The sequence below is a fragment of the Hemibagrus wyckioides genome, linkage group LG03 (genome assembly GCF_019097595.1).
Source record: "Hemibagrus wyckioides isolate EC202008001 linkage group LG03, SWU_Hwy_1.0, whole genome shotgun sequence".
Lineage (NCBI taxonomy): Eukaryota > Metazoa > Chordata > Actinopteri > Siluriformes > Bagridae > Hemibagrus > Hemibagrus wyckioides.
In genome coordinates, this window is record NC_080712.1 from 9,098,510 (window position 1) to 9,123,728 (window position 25,219).

The 25,219-nt window shown below is 39.0% G+C and overlaps 1 protein-coding gene across 1 annotated transcript; it reads left to right on the forward strand.

Annotated features, from left to right (window-relative positions):
* Positions 1 to 24,632, forward strand: LOC131351166 (calcium uniporter protein, mitochondrial-like). The gene is made up of 8 exons (XM_058386426.1): positions 1 to 369; positions 20,183 to 20,237; positions 20,345 to 20,515; positions 21,369 to 21,473; positions 22,149 to 22,309; positions 22,752 to 22,955; positions 24,157 to 24,273; positions 24,395 to 24,632. The coding sequence occupies exons 1-8, from the start codon at positions 271 to 273 to the stop codon at positions 24,485 to 24,487; spliced, it is 1,005 nt and encodes a 334-aa protein (XP_058242409.1). The 5' UTR covers positions 1 to 270; the 3' UTR covers positions 24,488 to 24,632.
* Positions 24,633 to 25,219: the final 587 nt, after the last annotated feature.

Genomic DNA, 25,219 nt, shown 5'->3' on the forward strand with positions numbered 1-25,219 from the left:
CCTCCCTCACACACACACACACACACACCACTCCTTTCCGTTCACATCTCCTCCTTCACACACTCCTCTGTTCCGTTCTCCGGTGGGAGGAGCACCGGAGGAGCAGAAAGAAAGGAAACCGGTTTAAAAAAGTGACAGGAGAATCACTAATAAACAAAACGTGGACAATCCTATAGACAAACAGACTACACTCTGCTTTAGAGCAGCCTTTCCTTAACGGATATAAATGAAGGCGACATCTTGAAGTTGTGCTACAGTTTTTTTCCAGCCATGGCTGCTTTAAGAACGGTCTTCAAACTGTCTGGATTTTATGGCAGTCTTCCACAGACACGTTCCGCCTTCAAACCAAGCGCTAAACCCCTGCAAACGGTAAGACATCCAGCAAAACTTCTCCCATGGCTTAATCCTAAATGGCGTTCTAATGGAAACGTAGTGCACTAACTACTGTCTAGAATTGCATTATTACGCACTTAAACGTAGTGCACCTATGTAGGGAGCAGGTAGCTGTTTGTAGTTAGACATCGCGTAGCTGACACTACGTAGCATAGTTAGCATGGTTTTGATGGGTTGCTGTTACGCCTCATTTCAGGGTACTTTTGTTTAGTAAATAAAATTGTAAAAAAAATATATATACATTTTCAGTTTTTGTTCATTTTGTATCAGAACCACTGTTTACGGTGAAGTGTGGAATTAAGTGCAACACTTTTTGTCTTCGACGTTTTCCTGGCTCTTTTTGGTAAAATGTCTGAAGACAAAGTGCACCAAAATGCATTGTCAATTCTGAAGGACAATTAATAAATAAATCATTTTGACTTGATAGATAACTATGTATGGACCTCAAAAAGTGTAAAACGGTCAACTTTGCTGCCAAAGTCACGAAGTTTAAAGAAAAAGAAAAGTTTTCAGACTTATTAAAGTCTTGTTAAACTTTTTAATGAGTCCTGAAACACCCTGTTAAATAATCTCTCCTAAACATCAGGGATTTAGTGTAAAAACTGCACTTCATTTTCACTATGTGAACAAACCTGCCTCTTCCCTCACTCTGTCAAGAAGCGTGGAAGGGAGTCACCCGAGTCAAGGCGCTGATCTTGTGGCCTCGTACTTTTCCAGTCCTCAACTTCCCAGTTTTGGTGATCCTGTGCTTGCCATAGCCTTAGGTTGGAGTGGAAGCCAATGTAGTCTTCTGCTGTCTGCCTGAAGAAGCAGCTTTCGGAGATGCTTTTCAGCTCACCGTGCTTAAAGAGTGGTTATTTGAATGACCATAGCCTTACTGTGGGCTTCAACCAGTCTGACCACTCTCCTCTGACCTCTCCTATCACCCATCAATCAGCATCACAACTCTTGCTTACTAGTTGGTAATTTAATAAATCCTAGAAGATCAACAGTTTATGAAATACTCAAATCAGCCAGTCTGGAACCAACAGCCATGTCGCAGTCAAAGACGTTTTATACAGTATTATTAATCCATTTAATGAATGCATTTTCCGTGGTGTTTTAGGTTGTCTGCCCACTTTTCATGCCTTGTGCCTGTGTGAAACCATCGTTGTTGTTATTTCAAAACTGAGTGCTTGAATGTTTGTAGGATTTGTATTAGAATTATCATTGTGAACACCATTTCGATTATGGAAATGATTCAGACAGGGGTTAGGTCAAATGTTAGAGATATTATTCCTCCAATACCTTTTTTTTAAAAAAAACAACAACTATATTTTAAGGGTATTTTTATCATACAAATTTATAAACATAAAGAACTGGACTTGTTTTCAGCAGAGAGAGATCCCCATTGATACCGCTGGCATCGAATTTACTTGAAGTCATGAAACACAAGACTCATTATTCACAGTTATTCACTGATTTGTTATTATTTTTATTATTATTAAGTTGTGTATTTACCTGGTCATATTAACCAGATAGCAAAATAGGTCTGGCCCAGATCTGGCCCACACAATGCACTTACGCTCGTCCCACATACCACAAAGAATGACGGCCCTTTGGTGGCCCGTGTCTGGTTTGCCAGAGGTGGGCCAGACGTGGGCCAGCACTGGGCCACACCACATAAACCAAACCATAACTGGGCCACATCTAGCATGCCATCACTGCTAGACCTGATCCACATCTGGTTGACATACCACTTGCCATGCCAGAACTCAGCCAGCAGTGCCGGCTTAATGCCAGATCTGTCCCAGATCTGTCCCAGACCTGTCTGCTATTTGGGTTAATGTAGTATTGTTATTTACAACCTGATGGTTGATGGCTGAGGTAAATCTCTTGGCATTTTTCCATGAACTTAGTTTGTGTAGTTATTTATGATATAACACCTATTTTTATCAGTTTATATAAATCTTCTGCTATAGACATCCATGTAAATGATTAGCTACTATAAAAACATTAACGTATAACATCCACTGCATCAGTATAAATCTTTTATTCACTTTACAGCCAGAAAACTGTCCGAGCTGCTGTTATAGAAAATTAATCAACACTTTCTGACCAATCAGATTTGATAATTCAGTAGCATTGTAGTTTATACTGTTATATTTGATTTGTTTGTCAGGAATGGTCCTTTCATGTGAGTAATCTTTCACGTTGCCATTTTAACACCAACATGACCTCTGAAAGCATTCGCTCAGCGTCATGGTCCAGTGTTCAGTGCAAAACAATAAGCTTGTCACAGATATGGGTTAGGGCATATGGAGGCCCTGCAGTCCTACCCGGCTTTCTCACCGCATTGCGCTGGTGGAAAAAACTCTACAGACTGTGGGCTTATATTTCATCCCTCTGACATATTACAGGAGGAGTGGGCGTTAATATACAGCACAAGATTCACTGCCATTGCTCTGCTTCCTGCCTGTTACAGTTTGTATTACATTTAATGTTTTATTTGTTCATGATGCCTACATTACAAATGCTCAGGTTACTGAAGACCCAAGTTAGCATTCAGGTCTCGGAGAAAACGTCAGGCTATCAATTTCTAGGCACTCGACTTTCGACTTGTTTGTCTGTCTGATTCTGAAATTGATCAAGGTCACATGTCTGAGATTTGAGGTTAAGCTTCAATAGCTTCCTTCCTGTTTGTCATACACAGATCTAACATACACTGACCAGGCATAACATTATGACATTATGCCTAATATTCTTTTGTTCTCCCTTTTGCTGCCAAAACAGCCCTGACCAGTTATACACTGTGTATTCTGACACATTTCAATCAGGACCGGCATTAACTTCTGCAGCTATTTGAGCAACAGCATGGGTCAGCCTTCACTCCCCACGTGCATCAGTGAGCCTTGGCTGCCCATGACCCTGTTGCCGGTTCACCACTGTCCCTTCCTTTGACCACTTCTGATAGATACTGACCACTGCAGACCAGGAACACCCCACAAGAGCTGCAGTTTTGGAGATGCTCTGTTCCAGTCGTCTAGCCATCACAATTTGGCCCTTGTCAAACTCGCTCAAATCCATTTTTCCTGCTTCTAACACATCAACTTTGAGGAGAAAATGTTCACTTGCTGCCTAATATATCCCACCCACTAACAGGAGCCATGATGAGGAAATACTCAGTCTTATTCACTTCACCTGTCAATGCTCATAATGTTATGCCTGATCGGTGTATGTGCTTATGTTCAGGAAATCGAGGCCGATATTTTGGTTGGCTATTTTTGCCATAATGAGTTTGACTGTCTCTGATTTTGTCTGAGATTCTTGTTGGCACAACATCTCAATACCGAGTGGTTGAAATGATTTTATTTGACTGTACGTGTCATAAGAAGAGTTTCAAAATATGATGATAAAAAAAAAAATTGACTAAGAATAGAATTACACTATTCAGGTGCGATTAGATTTTAAAATCAATCCAAGCAGGAGAAAGGTGAGGTGAAATAGGGATGTGGTATCTTAGTGGTTAAGGCTTTGGTCATAAGGTTGTGAGTTTGAATCCCAAGCTGTCACTGCTGGGCTCCTGAGCAAGGACCTTAACCCTGAATTGCGCAGTTGTATAAAATGAGATAAACTGTAAGTCCCTCTGGATAAGGGCGTCTGCCAATTGCCAGAAATGTACATATATCTTTACACTCATTTCCGGGATACAACTTACTAACAATAAAGGCTGGACCTGTTTGCAGTGGAGACATCCCTGTTGACCCGCATGGTATTGAATTCTGCAAGCAGGGCAGGTTATGTAGTTTATGCATATTGCGACTTGTGTGCATCGTTAAGCTAAGTGCATTTAAAATGAAGCTTGCGGACGACACACATGGGTGCCTGTAGGATTACTGTAAGACCTGACTAACACACACAATATATGATAAGTGTAATGGCTTTATTATTCTATGGGGGACTGGTTATTATTTTGTTGGCATGGCTTGGTTCCGCTGGTCTCTTTAGAGCAAAATATCACTGAATATTTATGCAATTAATACTGAAAAGTGCTTATGAATGAAGATGAGACATTTCCATTCTGTTGGGTGTGGTCTTTTTTTGGAGGACTCACACACTCAAGACTTCCTGTTTCAGGTTTTTTTATTGCAGAAGAAGGGCTATTATGGAAAGCAGAGGAGATGAAATGCCTGAATGATATATAAAGCCAAACTTGCATAGGTCTGTATGACTGTAGCGCTGTAATTAGTTGACATTAGTGCTGTGAGTGCTTGCACCAGGAGTTCTTGATGATGACATGCCATGCATCCAAAGGGAAATAATCAAATCAGCAAAAGTATTAACATAGTGCTGTTTTGCAGATCTGTCTGCACAGATCAATCAACCACTCAGGGAAAAGATTCGTCTGTCGACGTTAAGCGCTGTAAGGCTGTAACAGCATGTGCTTGATGTGACAGTGATGTATCAGAGTTGAATTTGGGGACATGCAGAATTTTAGGAGACTCTTAATCAGGCAAATTGAGCTGTTTATCTGTTGTAAACTGTCTCAGTAGATTGATTTTGCCATGTTAATTAAACAGAGTGTGCAGTTAATGCTGATGGATTCCTGTGCACTTTTTCTTTTTCTGTAAATACAGAATCAGCAGTATTGAAATGTGCAGTTTAAGAAGGATAGAGATTAGGCAGAGTGGTACCTGGACATAAAACAGTCCAAGATTGCATCCAGGAGGACAATTGCTGCTCCTTCTGGAGTGTTACAAGTTTAATCATCTCATCTCACACAGATGGCACACGAGATTTTCCTCTTGGTACCTTACCTCTCGTACCTGTATCGAAAAATAGGGGTTGATGTATCTGAATGCATCATTACAGGTCTTTAAAAATTACATTTGGAGTAAACCTAAAGAAATCCTGTTTAGGATATTATTATTCTAGTGCAGAAGCTGAAAAGTGTAGAGAAAAATATCGACTTTCTTGCAATGGAAAAAAGTCAAAAGCACAGGTATATATTATTACACAAAGATTCAAACACACAAAAAACATTGTTGAATATTTTCCAGCCCTTTTTTAAATGAAGCCAACCCAACAAATGCAATAATAATGTAGACTGAACGATTAACCTCATTTGCAATAGTGTCGTGAGATGATAAAACAAGATTTTCTAACCACAAAGGCTGCAGTTACAGTCTGGTCACGTGACACATAAGCAAGAGTAGAGCAATCAGCAGAGGAAGAACCAACTTAGCATGCTACACTGTACCTTGATCTGTTGTACAATGCCCAGAACCTGACACTAAGGAAGGTTTAGTGTTAAAGAGGAACAGTATATCAATGTGTGGAAATATTTTGGCTTTAAAAAACAAGATGCAGCTCAACATTAGCTACTGTGCAGAACCTGCCTTGCTACCGTTGCTGCCTCTTAGGGAAACACCACTAACCTGTATCAGCACTTTTAAAAACACCACAAAGCCATGTATGATAGTTGCATGGCTAAAATGACGACCAAATGTGTGTCCAGTAAGCCAAGTATCACCGACCATACAATTTACAAGTATAACTCTATATCAACGTAATTCAAAACGACACGTGGAAATTACTCAGGCAGTTCATAGTGAAACATATGATGCCCCTCAGTACAGTGACCAAGCCGGGGCTTATGGCTTTGATAATTACACTGCAGAGTTTTTCACTACTACATCTGGCCTGTGGTCAAGCCGTACAGCGGAGCCCTATTAGTCTCATTTTTCCTGCCCTTTGTATGTACTGACAGGAGATCAGTAGGATATAATTTCTTTTACATTTTTACTTATTTCCTGGATTGTTAAAGGGGAGGATTTTGATTGACACTGAACCCGTCATTCCTCCTTTTATAATTTAATCAATAATGCCTTGTCTATGCGATTGTAAAGGATAGTTAATCAATCAAGAAATGTATCTGTAAACTAATTTCTAAAAAAAACCCCAGTAATAATAAGGACTAGACATGCAGATTTCAGCTTGTGTGCATCGTCTTGTATCCACTTTGACATTTATAAATAATTGCCTTTAAAATTAAGCTGCCAGACAACACACATGGGTGGTTAGATGAGTTTTTTAAGACCTGTGGTGATTAATGTAAGAAATAAAATGATGGCTCTATTCCAAAGTCTAAACCCCGTCTTCAGCCATTCAACATTCATGGGGTCGGCATAGAGGTGGTGCCAGACTATAAATATCTGGGGGTGCATCTGGACAACAAGTTGGACTGGTCCCTGAACACAGATGCTCTCTATTGTAAGAGCCAGCTATTTGTCCACTCAGGTCCATCAACATCTGCACTAAGATGCTGCACATGTTTTACCAGTCTGTGTTGCTTTTCTGTGCTGCAGTCTGCCGGGAAGGCAGCATGAAACACAAGGACGAAAGACAGCTGGACAAACTGGTGAAAAAGGCTCAGTGGTTGGGAAGAAGTCTGGGTTCACTAGAGGCTGTGGAGGAGGGATGCATACTGAATAAGATGGAAGCCATTCTGGATAATACAGATCATCATCTACATAACTAGCTGACTGAGCAGAGAAGCAGCTGCCGTGGGCGTCTTACCTCAATGTGCTGCAGGATGAACCGCTTCGGAAGATCCTTCATCTCTACTGCCATCAAGATATTCAACACCTTCTGCAGAATATAAATATTCTGAAGACAGAGTGTAAATATTCTAAATACAAACAAGGCTTTACAGGACTAAAGAATTTCATGAAATGGCATAAACGAATTATTTCGGCTTTTTCTTATGCTGTGGGAGGGGCTTTTTGCTTCAGAAATGCTGTATCGTAACAGTACCTAGTGCATTCGGTTCAGTAGCTACTGCTGAGTTGATGATGCACTACGTACTGATCAGTATATGTGTGTAGTATAAATACAATCTGGACACACTTCATCCACAATGTTGGCATTGTCATGTGACTTATGGAGTCACAGCAACAGTTTAAACATTCAGCAAGTTAACAGTTTACTCAGGTGTTGTTACACAAGTACAGTTTAACCACAACGTCTCTGACTGTTGCACAATGCTGTGTACTGATACGCATCTGATTGTCTATCTTAAAAGGATTTTCGAACCTGACTTTTGACAAGCCTTCCTCCTGTCACGTCTGATGACCATGAGACACTGTAGACATGCAGCAGGAAGGTTTTGGCAAAATTCTCGCCTAATAAACGTGTAGTTTGCAGATTCACCTGTCAGAGGCTGGTCTGCTTTATTATACACCAGAAAACTGGTCGTTACAGTCCGACTGCACCTGACAGATCGAGTGGGTGGATGGATGGAGAGAATTCATTCTCTAATAGGAGGCTGCGCTGTTTTGGGAACAACAACAAAAAAAAAAAACAGCTCTTCGCTGTATTCGTTAAAGGCTGCAGGATGGATGCCGCAGTCTATCCAGGTCTGCCTACGTATTTTATTTTGCCATAGTAGTATGGGCACATTTTACCCAACTTTAAATTACTTTACTTTGTAGATGTTGTTTTTGTATTCATGGATCATGGAGAATCCTCACAGGAGGTGCCTTAAACCTTAAGGTGCCTTCAGGTTTAAAGAAGAAAGAACAGTTGCAGTTTTCGGGGGGAAAATTGTATTGTATTGTATTGTATTGTATTGTATTGTAATATAATACATTACAATACAATACAACACATTATGTCACGTCACAGTGTGCAACTTCAAAATAAAAATCCTAAGGAGGCCTACTCCTCCTTAGTCTGTGCATATATATATAACTTCATTTAAAATAAAACAAAAAAATTAATTAAACATGTGCAATTATGTTACATGTAGTAACAGTAGAGTACAGTACAGAACAAACAGTACCGAAAATTTTTTTTTTTTTTGGGTTTCCCCAAACCAATTCAATATGATCCTCACTGGGTCCATAAATGGAAATGTTACCTACAATGCTTGTGAACATCTAACCAAGTAGAAAGAATATATTTAGTTTCAAAATCGATTGTCCCCAGAGCACATTTACACTAGATGTTGGACCTTGCTGTTAAACTAATTGTCGCATTGATTTATTTCATCTAGACGCCAAAGCACAATTGGACAGCGTTGAAATCTGTCTCAGTGGATTACGTGTGCAAGCTCTTCCACATTATAACCATAACATCATTTCTGCTTCTGTCTTATTCACTATAATAGCAGCGGTGCTATTTTACGCCCGGTGTCTGCAGGAGTTCATGAAAATTAACTTCAGTGACGTATATGTATGGACATGTTTACACAAACCTCCTTTTAGTAACCAGGAGAAAGATGGTCAGATGGTATGCTATGTCATACATAACATCATCAGTGTAAAAAAATACCTATTAATAGAAAGGTAAATTTTGAATAATACTTTCAATGCATCTTGGTCAGTTCAGTAGTCAGGCCACTGATCAAGCAATCGGAAAATCCTTTCCTAAAAAAAAAAAATCATCCCACAATGCACCACAAAACCCAGGGAGCATCAATGCCCACTATGTTCTTGGTGTCATATTTTCAGCCCCCTTTGTCTTAAAATCTAAATAGCTTGTTATTGTTCTTGTAGCTCACTTGCGTTAAAGTTTTTAAATTTTATTTGATGTTCTGTATACAGTTAATTTTAATCTAAACACTTTTATGAGTAATTTAAAAAAAAAATTAAAAAATCCATCAGATAGCCTACAATCCTACATGAAGTTCCATGACAGAAAAGCGTCGCTAACAAATTTATAATATGTATAAAGTTTTATTAAGTATATACACTTGCACTTGATCACACGCTCTCTCTCTCCCTCTGTCTCTATTCATATTCATATTTCACTTTCTATCTTTCTTCTAAAATGATCTATCAATCATTCTCTCTATCTATCTCTCTCTCTCCTGCACACACACACATTTTACAATCCAAATACACAGTCATCCATACCAGTTCCCAAACTTGTACACACAACCCCTAGGGAGCTAGCGAGCTGACTGAGACACACCCTATGACTTTATTATAAGTTACACGGTGCTCTAAGTCTGTACTGCCAAACGTAAACAGTGATACAGGAGACAGAAGATTCTCTATTTCAAGCCAGAAATGCGTCATAGCCCTGAGTGCAAGAATCTCATTGTCTGTTGCTCTTTATGCAATTCTCCTTATCTAACATTTATATAACGGATAGCTTTACTGCCTTCAAAGCAATACAGTGAGAGGAAAGCGGTCTGAGAGCTCTGTAGGAATTTGGCTACTGTTATATTTTGCTCTGCAGAGGTCTGGGGGAGGATGAGGTGCTGTGCAGTGGGTTTAAGCAGCTTATTTATTTTCCTCTCGCTCACACAGCTCATTCAGCTCTATAGACACTTACTGTAATTAAACACCGTAGCGTGTAATTTTAGGGAGTGGCAGAATGGCCGGGGTCTGGAAGGAAAAATGTCAAGCTGATTGTTCTCGTTCTAAAATTCTTGTTGTAGAAGAGATTAGAAAAGCTCTAAGAGTTAAATAATAAGCTGACTTCAGTCGAATAACAGATAGGAAAAAAAGAGTTATTAACTTTCAGGATTACACTGAAAGAGCTGCTGAGTGCTGCAAGGTAATGGTGGTCTGGTATATCCATAATCTGACCCATAATTCAGCAGTGACACAAGCTGTAATAACTTTATCCCTTTAAGGAAGGCTATACCTGTCAACTCCTTTAATATTTCTTGCAGAAAAGCTAAAATTAGCAGCTTTGTCATCTGCTACTTTGGCATTTTAGACTTGAAGCCCTGGGAAAGGACCAAATTGATGGAAAGGACTGGCGCGTGATGGCTATGGTCTGATTGATGGTCCACACTGACCCATAATTCAAGACCCTTTAATGGCTACCGGGATGCCCTTGAAGCTAATAAGATCTTACATTAGTATGTTAGTCACTTTACTAGCTCAGTCATGACCACACTTTGTCAACACTACAGATCGCTGAGAAGAAAAGAATCAAGCTCAACACAAAGGGCTTTTAACTTAGCTTTTCTTCCATCACACCATCTTGGCAGCTGATTATCAAGCACAATCTGGTGTGTTAAATGGAACAGGTGAAACAATCCTGAAACCCACTGAAATATACTGCTTTCTTAACAAGTATAGAAAGGCTGCATAGACTAGCATGCCAGTCCTGCTGTGCTTTGTTTCCTGGCAGCCATGTGTGAATGTCAATTACTGACTTGGCTCGCAGCTCTCTACCATTCAGCACGTGGTTTGTTGTGTATGCTTTATTTTCTAAATCCATCTGCACACAACTGGGTCTGTTGTTCAAGATTATTATTTTTTGGACGCTACTCACACAGTATTACAGATGGAAATATGGTGTTATTTTACTGCCAATACTCCTTTTTGTCAAAACTTCCTATTTGAACTGGTCAGGTCATGATAAACATTGATGATGATAATCATCATCGGCATTCAAAAAAGAAAGTAGTAAGGGGTGCACAGTGGTTAGTTTGTTTGCCTCGTGCATTCATGATTGGGGTTCAATCCCCACCTCCACCCTGTGTGCATGTTCTCAGGGTACTCTGGTTTCATCCGCCGTCCAAAAGCATGCATAGCAGGCTAATTCGGATCTCAAATTGTCCGGTGTGTGTGTGTGTGCGCTTATGTGCTTGTGTCTTGCAGTGGGTTGGAATCTCATCTGGCTGTCTGTCATCTTGTGCCCCGAGTCCCCTGGGATTTACTCGTGTAGGATAAGTGTTTTAGTGGATGGATGGATGGATGAATGGATGGATGGATAGATAGAAGAAAAGAATTGATCATAAAAAGACTAAAATTGGCTGTGCTCCCAGAGATGGGTTGGTATACTCTCTCTCTATGAATCACAGCGACACAAGCCAGTCAGAGCCCTCTGAGAGACCAGGCATGCAGTAGTGGATGGATAATAGTACCTTCCTCAGAGTGTGTTCATCTGCCCGTATTTTGCATGAGCAGCAGTTGGAAAAGATGCAATCGACTGGCTTCACATGCCTTCGCCCGCCACATCACCCCATCCCCAATTGGTAGCTAGGTGGGAATTGACCTTGTGGAGAAAATCAGGGAGAAAAATGCCATGAATATAATCAAGTTTTTATAACACTGATTATCCCTTTATGAAAAAAAAACAATACTTCTTGTTGTGTGGGTTTATTGGTAGAAACTCTATCAAGCTGTGTTTGTATCACTTTATAATTATTTGCTGTCTTTCTATAATGAATTATACCTCTATTACTCTACGAAACAGCTCTGTAATTCAATTTACCATTTGTTCTTCATTTTGATGACACAACGGCTCCGGCGCCAAATGAATAAATGCAAATGAGTGAAAAGGTTGATGAGCCGCTTTGCATCTAAACCGTTTTTGTATCAAGATCACTTCTGCTTTAGAGTCTCTGGAGTCTTTTTCAAATGTGAGTCATGAGTTGGAAAGATGGATGTTCGGATGGATTTTTCCTACTCTGTATGCCGTCTCAGCTCTCGGTTGGTTTCAAGCTTGAAGAGAAGCCTCTCCTAGTTCTATAACATAGTGGTGGCACTGGGCAGCTACAAGCAAAGATCTATGTATCTGAATGGGAATTTATGAATATTTCAGGATTAATGAATCCATGTGTGGCATTGAATGTCACTAGTACTAGATATAATATCACAATCCTGATCTTACTGTCTATTCAGCTCTCTATTCCCTCTTTTTGTAGCCATATACAATTGGTTGCTTTTGAGGTTACCAGGGATCAACTTTGAGACTGTCAGTAATAGCTTGGGTGGCCTAACATTTATCATTCACTCTAGAGTATTAATTAATTTCACTACAGGCCAAAAAAATGAAATTTCTGTCTGTTTTATATATATTCAGCATATTCAGCATATACCATATTCAGCATTGAATGTGTTTGTCATGACACACTCCACAGTGGTGGTTAATGACTCATATGAAAGTAGAGACTCAGCACTTTAAGATTTTCTGTTTATACCTAGCCTACTAGGGGCAGTATATTCATAGAAATGGTGATTATGTAACCAATTTCTGCTTTCTGAGATGCCCCAACCGCTTAAATTCTATATAAGGTTAACACAACAGAGGGAAAAACATCTCACACTGAAAGCCAACACAGTCCTGAGTCATTTTATATCGGATTTGCGGCCACAAAATAATTAATTTGTTTATACTAATGTCCCATGAGCCGATTTCTGCCGACAGAAAGGAACGCCAGTGTGCTGGTTAAAAGAGTTAAGCGCTAAATCCACCTTTTGTGTTCACTTGTGCTTCTCTGCAACTATTTTGTACTTGTTTTAGATTTATTTGTAGAATTTCATTTTCAGATATGATTCTTGTAAGAGAATGAAAGAAAACATTCAGATATGTATACATAAGCAGCCATACAGTGCATTTACCATGTCCCTGGTCAGTGTTGTGGGGGTTTAAATAAAGTTAAGATAAAATTAAATAGAATATGCAAAGATCCATACAGATACGGATATTTGAAGCAAATACAGATCGACGTAATGTGTTACATTCTGAGTCGGTATTTCCTTTCTGTGAAAAAAAACGTAACCAGTGGTTTTCTTTGTTGCCAGACATTTAACGCATGAGCAACAAAAAGAGAACCTGCAAAACCTAGCCATCTGCTCAAAAAATTTCACTTCCTGTGCATCTGACTCAATCCCACATGAAAATTTTTTGTGCACAGCGCCAAAATTACACACTGTGACTGCTAATCGTTTGTTGGTTTGTTTGTTTTTCCTTGAGGTACCTTGCACCACTTTTGCCTTTTTTTGTGTTTTTACTCATTTATTGACTTAAAGGAGAAGTGTCACTCCGGCATAATTTGCTCCGAGTGAAAAACAGCGCAGCAAGTTTCGCTAATAAACAAGCAAAAGCACTAAGCTGGTTTTAAAAGAATAGACGGCTTCAGCTGTCCTGAGGGAAAGAAAAACTTTTGTCAGCTTATTTCAAGGCATTACAAGTTTCCAAACACCACTAAGTTTAGTCCAATGAGTCAAAAATGCTCGCTTTGTTTTTTCTTATGTTTTGTTGTAAATGCACTTCTTCAGCATGTGCTTACGTTCCTGCTCAGTACTTGCTGTGTAGTGGAATATAACTGCCACAACTTTGACCCATGTGCTACCGTGGTGCAATGGATTAGATTTCACATTTACACTAGTACGGGTGTTATAAAGAACAATTCAGTTAGACGCGAGTTCAATAGATTTTTGGTCAGACTGAATAATGGAGGAAAAGCTGGTGTTTGAACCCGATGCTTTTGTGGTATTAACAGTATACTTGGCGTATTCGGCTCACTGCAGTGTTTTGGTCCACTGGTCATCAGTGTCGTAACTTAATTGGTCAACTTGTAAAAGCAACAGTTCTTGAAAGAAGCATGCTGCTCCTGATTGAAGATATAGAGAAGCTATACTTTATCACAGCTGAGAGTGCTGCCTTGGATTATTATACACAACATAAGCTATATACACTGATAAGGCATAACATTATATTATTATGTTGCCTAATATTGTGTTGGTCCCCCTTTTGCTGCCAAAACAGCCCCAAACCTGTTGAGGGATGGACTCCACTAGATCCCTAAAGGTGTGCTGTGGTATCTGGCACCAAGATGTTAGCAGCAGATCCTTTAAGTCCTTTATATTGCGAGGTGGGGTCTCCATGGATCCCACCTCTCAACTTAACAGGACATAAAAGATACTTACAGGACTTAAAGGACTTCCAGGATTTAAAGGATACTATTGATGGATACTGACCATTGCAGACCGAGAACACCCCACATGAGCTGCAGTTTTGGAGATGATCCAGTCGTCTAGTCATCACAATTTGGCCCTTGTCAGACTCACTCAAAATGTTCACTTGCTGCCTAATATATCCCACTAACACTAACAGGTGCCATAATGAGGAAATAATCAGTGTTATTCACTTCACCTGTCAGTGCGCATAATGTTATGCCTGATCGATGTATATTTTTATGTAATCTGTTTTAATGATCTGTTTAATGCTCAAACAAAACAATACAATGTTTTGTATAATTACTGAAGTATAGAATTGAGAGGTGTGAATCAAACAAAATGATTTGATCTATTGAACTGTTGCTGACGTCTCAAATCGAGAAGTGTATATTAAACAAAGTTCATACAATACATTGAATCATTTTTTTGTCATATCAAATCAAGTTGCTTGTATCAATTAAAATGATATAATACGTTGAATGGTTCCTGATCTGTCGAATCAAATAAAAAAATAAATTGAAGCATTGCTGGTGTTTCACCTTGAGATGCTTGCATCAAATGAGATGTAGTTAATCTTAAAGATGTTTTTCATATCTTCTGATCTAAGTTCTGCTCTTCTTATAAGAAAAAAGGACAGTGATGTATCTGATTGTAGTCTAGTCTAGTCACTTCGACTAGGTGTTGTTGAAAAGGTATTTTTTTATAATGATTTTTGAGCCCTTGCTTTGGCAATATTCCAGACTAAACTTTTCTGCTTTTACTGATACAGTAAGCATCAGATAATACAATCAGAAATAAAATAAAAAGCAGAAAAGCCAATTCACTGAAGTGATAATACTCTCAATCATTTATTTCTTGCAGTTATTTTTACCCTGCGCCATCTTTATCTGTGTAAACTTTGACCTGTGAATCCACAAGCCCGAGCTAACAAGAAAACAAGAGGGCGTCACTGTATAAAATTCCGCTACTGATTAAGTAACAGTCACCCTTGACTTTCGCCTGGCTGTTTTATCACGGTTACTTGGCACATATGAGGAGGAAAAAATAACCATCTCATCCACCAACCTGCTCTAGGGTAGTTTTATTCTCCCTCATCTCTGTCTTTTAGTATTTTGTTATTAGCCATAGTGAAATCTCTGAACATACTTCACTACCTTGCATTGTGTATTTGGAGCTGGAAAATGCACGATGGACTACACTTCTGTTAAAGCTCTATTTATTTGTGAATCTCAGTGGTGTTGGTATTTGAAATTCGTGTGTAGTGTATTGAGGTTAAAGGTAGACTTGATAGCTTCAAGGTTTTCTTTATACATTTACATTTACAGCATTTGGCAGACGCCCTTATCCAGAGCGAGGTACAAAACTGCTTCGAAGTCTCTATCAGTGACTATATCGATACTGGTTCACTAAGTCACAGACTAATTATACCGTCTGTCTAACAATCCGTTGGGAAAGCACACAGACAAACAATTTATTTAATTTATTTTTTCGCTAGCAGGAAGATGTAGGTCTTCACTTGTTCTGATATTGATGGGAAGTTCATTTCACCACCCAGGGTCAAAAACAGAGAAGAGACTTGATGCATAATTACCTTTCATTAGGACCAGTCATGCAGTGCTAGAGGATCCGAGGGAGCGTGCTGCAGTGTGGGGAGTGATAGGAGTCATACATTTACAGATACCCTTCTCCAGAGAGACTTACATTTATTTCTATTATACATCTAAGCAGTTGAAGGTTAAGGTCCGTGCTCATGTTCCTAACACTTGCAGCTTAGTGGTCCTGGGATTTAAACTAACTCGCATCCTTCTGATTAGTAGTCCAACATCTTAACCATTGAGGTACTGTAGTCGTGTATTGTAGAGTTCTTTGATTTGTTTTAAACCATTCTTCATCATTACGGTGGCAGTAGATCTGGTGTAAATCCCAACTGCAATACCATCTAGATGGGACATTTGTATGACACTCTGTGTATACAAATACACACACACACAAACACGTATACAGTGGAACCTCTGCATACAAATTTAATTCATTCTGGAGGAGAAGTAAAAATTTGTATTGCCAAACGAATTTTCCAATAAATGCAGATAATCCGTTCCAGCCACCCAAAAATATTACCAATATTATCAATACGAAGCCTATGTAAACTGTATAGCTAGTTACAAAGAACTGACCCAAGCCAAGCATTCCATGTCAAGGGTCCTCACAGGAAGTCCTGCCACCAAGCTTGGGCTAAAAATAAAACAGACCACCCACGCCACCAATCTGTCAACAACAAAAAAACGACCGACCAATCACCTAGCTTTTGGATGCATGCCGAAGGCAATGTTGGTATCGTGGATTAACTCTTTCGAAACTGTCGCTTTCGCTGACTGAAAAAAAAAAATCGTAAAATTTGTAAACTCACTTCACTTGGCTTTGCTTGGCTTTCCACTGACGCAAACAAGTTTTGAATGACAGTTTTGAAAATGCTTCATATGCCGGTGCAAATTTCTTGCAAAATTTTGTGTGCCAAGGTTTCACTGTATATATAAAGACACATTAACACACACATTCATACCCAAGGTCAATCTAGTGCAGCCTAAATAAGGTAGGAGGAAATGGAAGAACCTGGTGGAAACCCATACTGACACTGAGAGCATGCAAAACTCCATATAGAGATTATCCTCAGGAGCTCAGGATTAAATCAAATGTGACACTGCTTTAGTCAATCTAATCAAACACTTGATATTAATAGCACTCGTTTTTTAAACATTGTGTGGTATTTGAATTATTTAAATATTATTTCTTTAGCCTTGCATTTTACACATTTGTTCTCAAAATAAAAGGTGGAAAATGACATGGGGGAAAATGACCCTCATCTCAGTTTTGGTTTAGACCTTGCACATTTTTATGCCATGCTGTGATCTATGCCCAAATCATTTATATGCATAGAATTCCTTCAACTAAAACATCTTTCATGGATATGTGCTCCTCTATACATTGAGAGCTCTCCGAGGGGCTGTCGTAAACTCTGTGCATTCACTACATCGTTGGCTTCGGCTCACTGATTCCGGATGAGGTCGTTAATTAAATATCGATGCAGCAATCAAGCCCTTTGGATGAGCACACATCTGCTGAGTCGTAACAGTCAACTTAATGTGCACTGTCCACCTCATGGGAGTCTTTAATCTGCCCAGAATTTTATTTCATTGCTAAATGTTCAGAGAGATACTGAGTATGATGTAATAAAAAAATGAATAGCTTAAGATGGACAGGAACGTTGTCCTTATATTCAGAGACGCAGCCTGCTGGAGGAATTCAGATATATTTAAAACATGAAAGGAGCTCATAAGATGATTATAACACTGGGCATTTGGAAATGAATTGCACATTACAGTTATCGATTCAAGTCATGTAAATGATTGATACATTTAAGGAAAATTTAAATAGATGCGAACACATTCTTGAAACATCTATGATATTATTTTTAATCACTCTGTAAATGAAAAACCTGTTTCCTTGAGGTAAAAACGTGAAGTCGTGCACCTGCTAATTCCCATTATTATGTTATTATGAATGTCATCATGTCACTTTTAACAACAGACATTGTCTCAAAGTAGCTTTATAGAAATGTTAAAATATAGAATAAAAATGACAAAGTTTAAAATGTAATTTTATAATGATCCCTTATAATTAAGCCTGAGGCTACGGTGTCAAGGAAAAACTCTCTGCAATGATATGAGGAAGAAACCTTAAGACTGAAAAGGGAACCCATCCTAAATTGAGTGACACCAGAGAGTGATATTATAAATAATGTCCTTTTCTACAGCTGGATTTAGTCAAGTGTAATTGTTCAACCTCGAGCTCCTGGTCAGCATAATTTTTGAGTTCATTAGAAATTATTATTAAGAATCTGATTAATTTGGCTCACTGATGCTTCGGGGCTGTTTTTTTGCTGGTGGTTCAGAGGAACATGTGACACTTGATGGCTTGATTGCCTCTGCCAGGAAGTGACAAGAGTGTTCAACGTGATTATGAGCCACAGAAACACAAAAAAGGAGAAAGAAAGACAAAAAGACACAAAATCAATGCTTTGCAAAGACCATCTCGGTCTCCACCGTGGTGCGAATTAAAGAGGGACAAACTCAAGAACTTCAAAAGTTTGTATGGAGCAATGAACCAAGATCCAGTTGTCTCCAGCTCCATACAGGAAGATAGAGATACTGATTTTCAGGAGATACTAATTGTAAGGGTACAAAGGGAATGTTAAATTCAGTGTTGGAAAAAAAAATTGTGATATGTAAAATAGAAATGATGTAAACGAAAAAATGCCCCACACAGCATTGAGGGCATAAAATACCACAGCTTTATACCAAGCCACAGATCTTTAAACTTCCTTAGGGAAATGCACATCCAATGGGAACTGCTAAAAAAGCCATTACATTTCTGTGCCTCAGGACATAAACACTGGGAATTTCCAATCGCACATAAGGACTGGAAATTTCCTCTCTTATTCAAAACATCTGAACAGGTCGCTTTATTCAGGTCTTTGTAGATCTTTTCATGCGATAACCTGTTTTACCTCCACACCCTGCTAAGGTAGACAATGAATGTTTGCACAAGTTGATGATGACCTCGATAAGCACTGTCTGTCTGTCTATAGGTTGCACCATCTGTCTGTCCGTAGTTATACCATCTGTCTGTCTGCCCATAGTGTACATCGTCTGTCTGTCTGTCCATAGCCTACACCATCTGTCTATCTGTCCATAGCCTTCACTGTCTGTCTGTCCATAGTCTACACTGATAGATAGATAGATGGATGGATGGATGGATGGATGGATGGATGGATACTTTATTCATCCCATAGGGTTTCCAGCAGTATCCACAAACACAGGTAATAGATAAAATAGGAAGGAATATAATAAAAATACTAAAATACCCAAATTAGGGTACAAAAATATAACAAAAAATATATCGGATAACAAAATATTACACAATTTAACAAAATATAGCAGAAAAATACTAAATACAGAGATTTAAGAAATAAATATGGAGAATTGCAAAACTGTTGTGCAAAAACTGTTTATGTGCAAAAACTGCGTGTTTATGAGTGCTGTGCAAATCTCAGTTTATTGAAGAGTTCTGTATAAACCGGAGTGTATTGTGTGTAGTGTGTAGTTTATTGTACAGTCCAGTACAGAGAGAAGAGTAGTGTCAGCACTGACTCCTCTCAGAGTCGCATGGCATGGGGGAGGAACGACCTCCTCAATCTGTCAGTGGAGCAGGGCAGTGACAGCAACCTGTCACTGAAGCTGCTTCTCTTTCTGGAGTTGATGTTATACAGTGGATGAAGTGGATTGTCCATGATGGACAGGAGCCTGCTCAGCGCCCGTCTCTCTGCCACTGATGTCAGGCTGTCCAGTTCTGAGCCCACAATCGACCCCGCCTTCCTCACCAGCTTGTCCAGACATGAGGCGTCCTTCTTCTTGATGCTGCCTCCCCAGCACACTGCCGCATAGAAACGGGCACTCGCCACAAAAGTCTGATAGAACATCTGCAGCAGCTTTTTGCAGATGTTAAAGGATGCCAGCTTTCTTAGGAAGTACAGCCGACTCTGTCCTTTCCTATACAGAGCATCCGTGTTGGCAGTGCAAACCCTTCACTGTCTGTCCATAGCCAACAGCTTCTGTCTGTCTATAATCTGTAACGTCTGTCTGTCCATAGTCTACACTGTCCATGATCCACATTGTCTGTTTGTCCATAGCCAGCGCTTTCCATCTGTCTGTTCATGGTCTGTACCATCTGTCTGTTTCTAGGCTAAACTATCTGCCTGTCTGTAGTCTACCTCAACTGTCTGCCGATAGTCTACACTGTGTGCCTGAATATTTTGTCCACCCTATCTGTCTGTCCATATTCTACAACATCTGTCTGTCTACATCCCACGATATCTTCTTTTCTATAGTCCTTACAATCTAGCTGTCTGCCTGTCTGTTTACTGTCTCTATCTATATCCACCTGTCTATCTCTCTCTATTTGTACATAATATACACTTGTGCTGAATGGGGTATATTGGATCAATATATGGATCTATAACATGTTGTCTTCTGTCATTTCAGATCAGCCGATGGAGTCTTCCAGTTGCTTGCTGTAGCACCGTAGCACCATCTAGTGGTACTCTTTCTACATTACAGCTTGTGTAATCAATATAAGGTTTTTTCTGTGCACACTGCATGTAGGTATAAATACATGATCATTTCTGTCTTCTGTTCACGCTGTAGATCTTTCAGTGCAGTACAAACATGGCCGCCTGGTACTGGCTCTGCCTCTGCCTTCCAGACAGGAGAAATGTCTGTTCCACCTGAGACCCATGCTTTCAACCGTCAGTGACTTTATTCATGACATCCAGAGAGAAGATCCAGGAGTCTCAACAGCTTCTGTACATACCACAGGTACATACACACACACACACACACACACACACACAAAAAAGTTTTCTTCAAAAATGTAAACACAGCAGTTTTATGGATAAGCATTGTACAGATGAAACACTCTTACACACTCACTGGGTACACCATTTGCTATGTAAAATTATAGCTGAATATATAATTCTTTTCAAATATACTTTGTTTTAAAGTCGTTATTCAGGAAATTAAAGTAGAGTAGAGATTATATAATCAGCAGCCAGTAACAGTAAGAGTTTAATGTTACTGGTACCCACTGAAGTCCAATATTTTCCCTATAACTGCTCATTCAGAGGTGCTTTTCATAACACTTTTCAACGATTACAATTTTTTATTCGATTACAATACTCTTATTCATTTAAAGTTGTGGACCATCCATAAAACAAGTTAGCTCCATTTATAACTTATATAGCATACCATTTATAATTTATATTATAGCAGCTATTAAGTTTTGTACCCACACCAGGATCAGTAGCAATAGCAGCAATAATGTGTTAGATCGAGGGCATTAATCTTAATCTGTGAATTGAATTACAGCCAGAACTGTTATGGGATAAAAGTAAAAAAATATATATATAATAAAATAGAAGGAATTTTACCAATGTGTTTTAAAAATGTAGGGAAAAAATAGGGAATAAATAATTTAAAGCAAGTATTCATTAAATATATTAAAAATATATGTCTGTAATTTTAAAAGAATTGTACAACTAGTGAGCGTATACTATTCTAACTCAATGTTCAGTGTAACTGAAGTGTATTTGAAGGTGTGTGTTGATTTGATGCTTGTATAAACAGTATATCAGTGAACTTACATGGGTTGAAATGTGTTCCATGTACACAGAGGGTGTGAGGATTGCCTCCACTACGTCTATGAACACTCTGCTCAACACGGACTTCCAGCTGTGCATCAATGGAGTCGTCTACAACGTCCAATCAGCTCCAACAGGTACACATCACAAGCACCTGATATCTTTTCTAACCACGCGTTTCACCATCTTGAAGGTTGCAGTCAGATTTTCTGACTTTCTTTGATATTTCCACAAACTTGAACACATCTGCTGAGTAAAATGGCACAGACAGGGGATGGCAGCATGTGCAGGCAGTAATCGTGACATATAAAGAGGGCAGGATGTCAGGGGATCAGCAAACACCAGTTTACAATGCATTAGAAGGAAACTTAGACAATGAACGAGAGTGTTTGCATGATGTGTGGGAGAGTGCAGCATGATCAGATTTCAGTAGTTAGGTTTAAGGATAGGTATGGATGTCGGGTTTTATAGTTTGTTTGATTGGTGGTAGTTTTATTAAAAGAGGTCTATAGTTTGTCAAATGGCCTTTTTGCATGAAAGTAAACGGTTCTTGGGTGCATTTTTAGTAACGAAAACTATTTGACATCTAAGCATTCATCTCTCAGCGATTCTTAAGCAGAGAGTGATACATGTGTGGGAATCACCGCAGGCTAAACCTGGAGGAAAAAATGGATAGAATTATAGTCAATTTAGCCATTTTAAATTATAACTCTAACTCTTATGGACTACACTTACTCCAGGTACCCTTAAACCAGGTTTAATTCTCTTTTGTCTGTTTGTGTTTGTGTGTGTGTGTGTGTGTGTGTGTATAGAAACAGTGTCAAGCGAGGCTGTTACAAGTGTGGCAGATATAAAGAACATGGTACACATGTTACACACAGCACTGAATCTGCCTGAACATCACCTGGTGAAGGAAAAGCAGCTACAGCAGAAACTGGACATTCTGAAACAAGAACTCATGCCTCTAGAACAGGTTATTATGTTCTTATTATTTACTTATTGACAATACAGTTGACATTTACTAAATATAGGCATCCATATACATCCATTATACAGGTATAAACTCTAACTAGATTATAAATGACCTTTAAATAAAGGATTACCTCCTTCTCTATGTGCTCCTGTCACTGACAAAGAGCCATATAACCTTAAACTGTAATCTGTTTAACACTGCAAATAGTTTCTCTGTTCATTTAAAACCCTGCAGATTTTTTCCCACTACATGAAAGTAGAGTCAGTACTGCTTTCATTGGTTTTTATGGCTGTGGCATCACTGGCTTCACAATGTCATCAAATATGTATCCCCATATTTAGTTTGTTTTGTATTGGGTATGGAACACACCATGTTGTACACCATGTACAAATAAATAAGGTTATTTATTTGTACACCTGTAATAAAATATATTTGTGTTTAGTTGAAGGCACATCTTGAATTGAAAGCTGAGCACAGTTCTTCACGTGCTCTCTGGATGGGCTTGGCTCTGCTCTCGGTGCAGGGCGGAGCTCTGGCCTGGCTCACATGGTGGGTTTACTCCTGGGACATTATGGAGCCTGTCACCTACTTCATCACCTATGGCACCAGCATGGGGGTCTATGCCTACTACGTTCTCACCAAGCAGGTAAAGAGACACTGGAGGGTTGGGGGGACACAAAAATAACCAACTTTTAGTCATTACGTATTCATAAATTACATATTTATTTCATTCATGACCGACGAGTACCTGTTCATTCATATAATTCATAAACTAGTTCCAACAGTTTATACTTGGATCACAAATCCCAGTTCGTACAGAATCAGCACCAAGTATAGCTCAGTAATGGGTATATTTCCTTCAATATGTCCAACCAATGACCTGCTCCTCCTTCACACCCAGCACTCTGCTGCAGTCAGCTGCCAAAGCAGTCATGTGTCTTACATGAGCGCTACAAAAGTTATGAGACAGTACATGGAAGTAAACCATGAAGACCAATTCTTCACAAGATTTGTCTAACATTTTAATTCTAGCACTGATCAGGCATAAAATTATGACCACCTGCCTAATATTGTGTTAGTCCCCCTTTTGCTGCCAAAACAGCTCTGAGCCATTGAGGCATGGACTCCACTAGATCCCTAAATGTGTGCTGTGGTATCTGGCACCAAGATGTTAGCAGCAGATCCTTTTAGTCCTGTAAATTACGAAGTGGGCCCTCCACAGGTCCCACCTCGCAATTTACAGGACTTAAAGGATACTTTTGATAGATCTGGAAAACCCCACAAGAGCTGCAGTTTTGGAGATGCTCTGATCCAGTGGTCTAGCCATCACAATTTGGCCCTTCATCAAACTTGCTCAAATCCTTACACTTGCCTATTTTTCCTGCATCTAACACATCAACTTTGAGGACAAAATGTTCACTTGCTGCCTAATATATCCCACCCACTAACAGGTGCCATGATGAGGAGATCATCAGTCTTATTCACTTCACCTCACAGTGCTCATAATGTTATGCCTGATCGGTGTATGTTTAATAAATTGGCAAATATAATGTCACTGATAATAAATCTTTTAATGTGGTTCTATTATTAAAATACAGGGCTGAGATTTTGGAGCCTGGACAAAAAACATACATAGGGCTAGGGTCATTGTCAGGGGTAAACTAGAGCTTGGTACCTAACACAATATACATGGAATTATATGACCAAAGATAATAATTGCATGAATGATACTAGAAGCTCTTTGTGTGGGCATGCTTTCATAGGACAATAATAATTCTAAGTCTAAATTTTTAGCAATCGCTAATTAATATTGTTTAAAACATTTGATATGGGTTTCTTTCCTACAGGACTATGTTTACCCAGATGCAAAAGACAGGCAGTTCCTGCATTACTTCTACAGAGGCGCCAGAAAACAGAAGTTTGACGTGGAGAAATACAACACGCTCAAAGACAAGCTGGCTTCGGTAGAGTGGTTATATATATATATATATATATATATATATATAAGATCTCACATTAGCTGTTTTAATTTTCAGGACTTTTCTAATCACGTTGTATTTCTTTCCCACTCTTTTTATCATGCAGGTAGAGGATGACTTGAGGCGTTTGCGGAACCCAAATCGACTTCAACTGCCTGTGGAGCAAATCGAGCCTAACAGTCATGCTACACTTCCCTAAACATTACATCTTAATACTGGTGTTGTTTCTTAATACTGTTTACAGATATTATTTCATGGCCCACTTTTAGAAAACAGCATATTGTTTGGAACAACCAAATATTTCAAATAAAGCACTTACACTGGAGTTTCATCCTTCAAACCTACTTTTTGTCCTTTACTCTTGTGTCCAATATTATCTAAATGAAGATACCTATTGACTGAGGTGAACTGTGCCTTGTTGTAAGTACAGTGCCTTACATAAATATTCATCCTGTTTAAGTGGTTCTATAGTTTGTAGTGTTACAACAATCAAGGAATGGCTAATATCAGACAGCAAGTAAGAATAACTAAAGGAAAAAGAAAATTACAACCTTTTTCAGGAAACTCTGTCATTCACTCTGGAGTTAAAAAAAAAGACCTTGAACTTTCATAGGTTTATGACACATAGTGAATCTGAGTATGTGTCATGACTATAGACACAACACTCAAAAGCCACTTTTTTCGAAACACCAAACCAAACAGCCTCATCTAAAAGTATGCACAGTTTTATTCACTTTGTAAAGAGAAGAAAAATCCATTTGAAGCATGTACAGAACTGACTTTCCAAGTTTTTTTCCCCAAGTTGTTTTCTCCCTAACTTGTCCTCTGCCTTGCTTCCAGTATCCCCTGGGATAGAATCCAGGTTCGTCGTGAACCTGTGTAGGATAATTGGTACGGAAACTGGATGGATTTTTAGTGGTAATCTATTAAC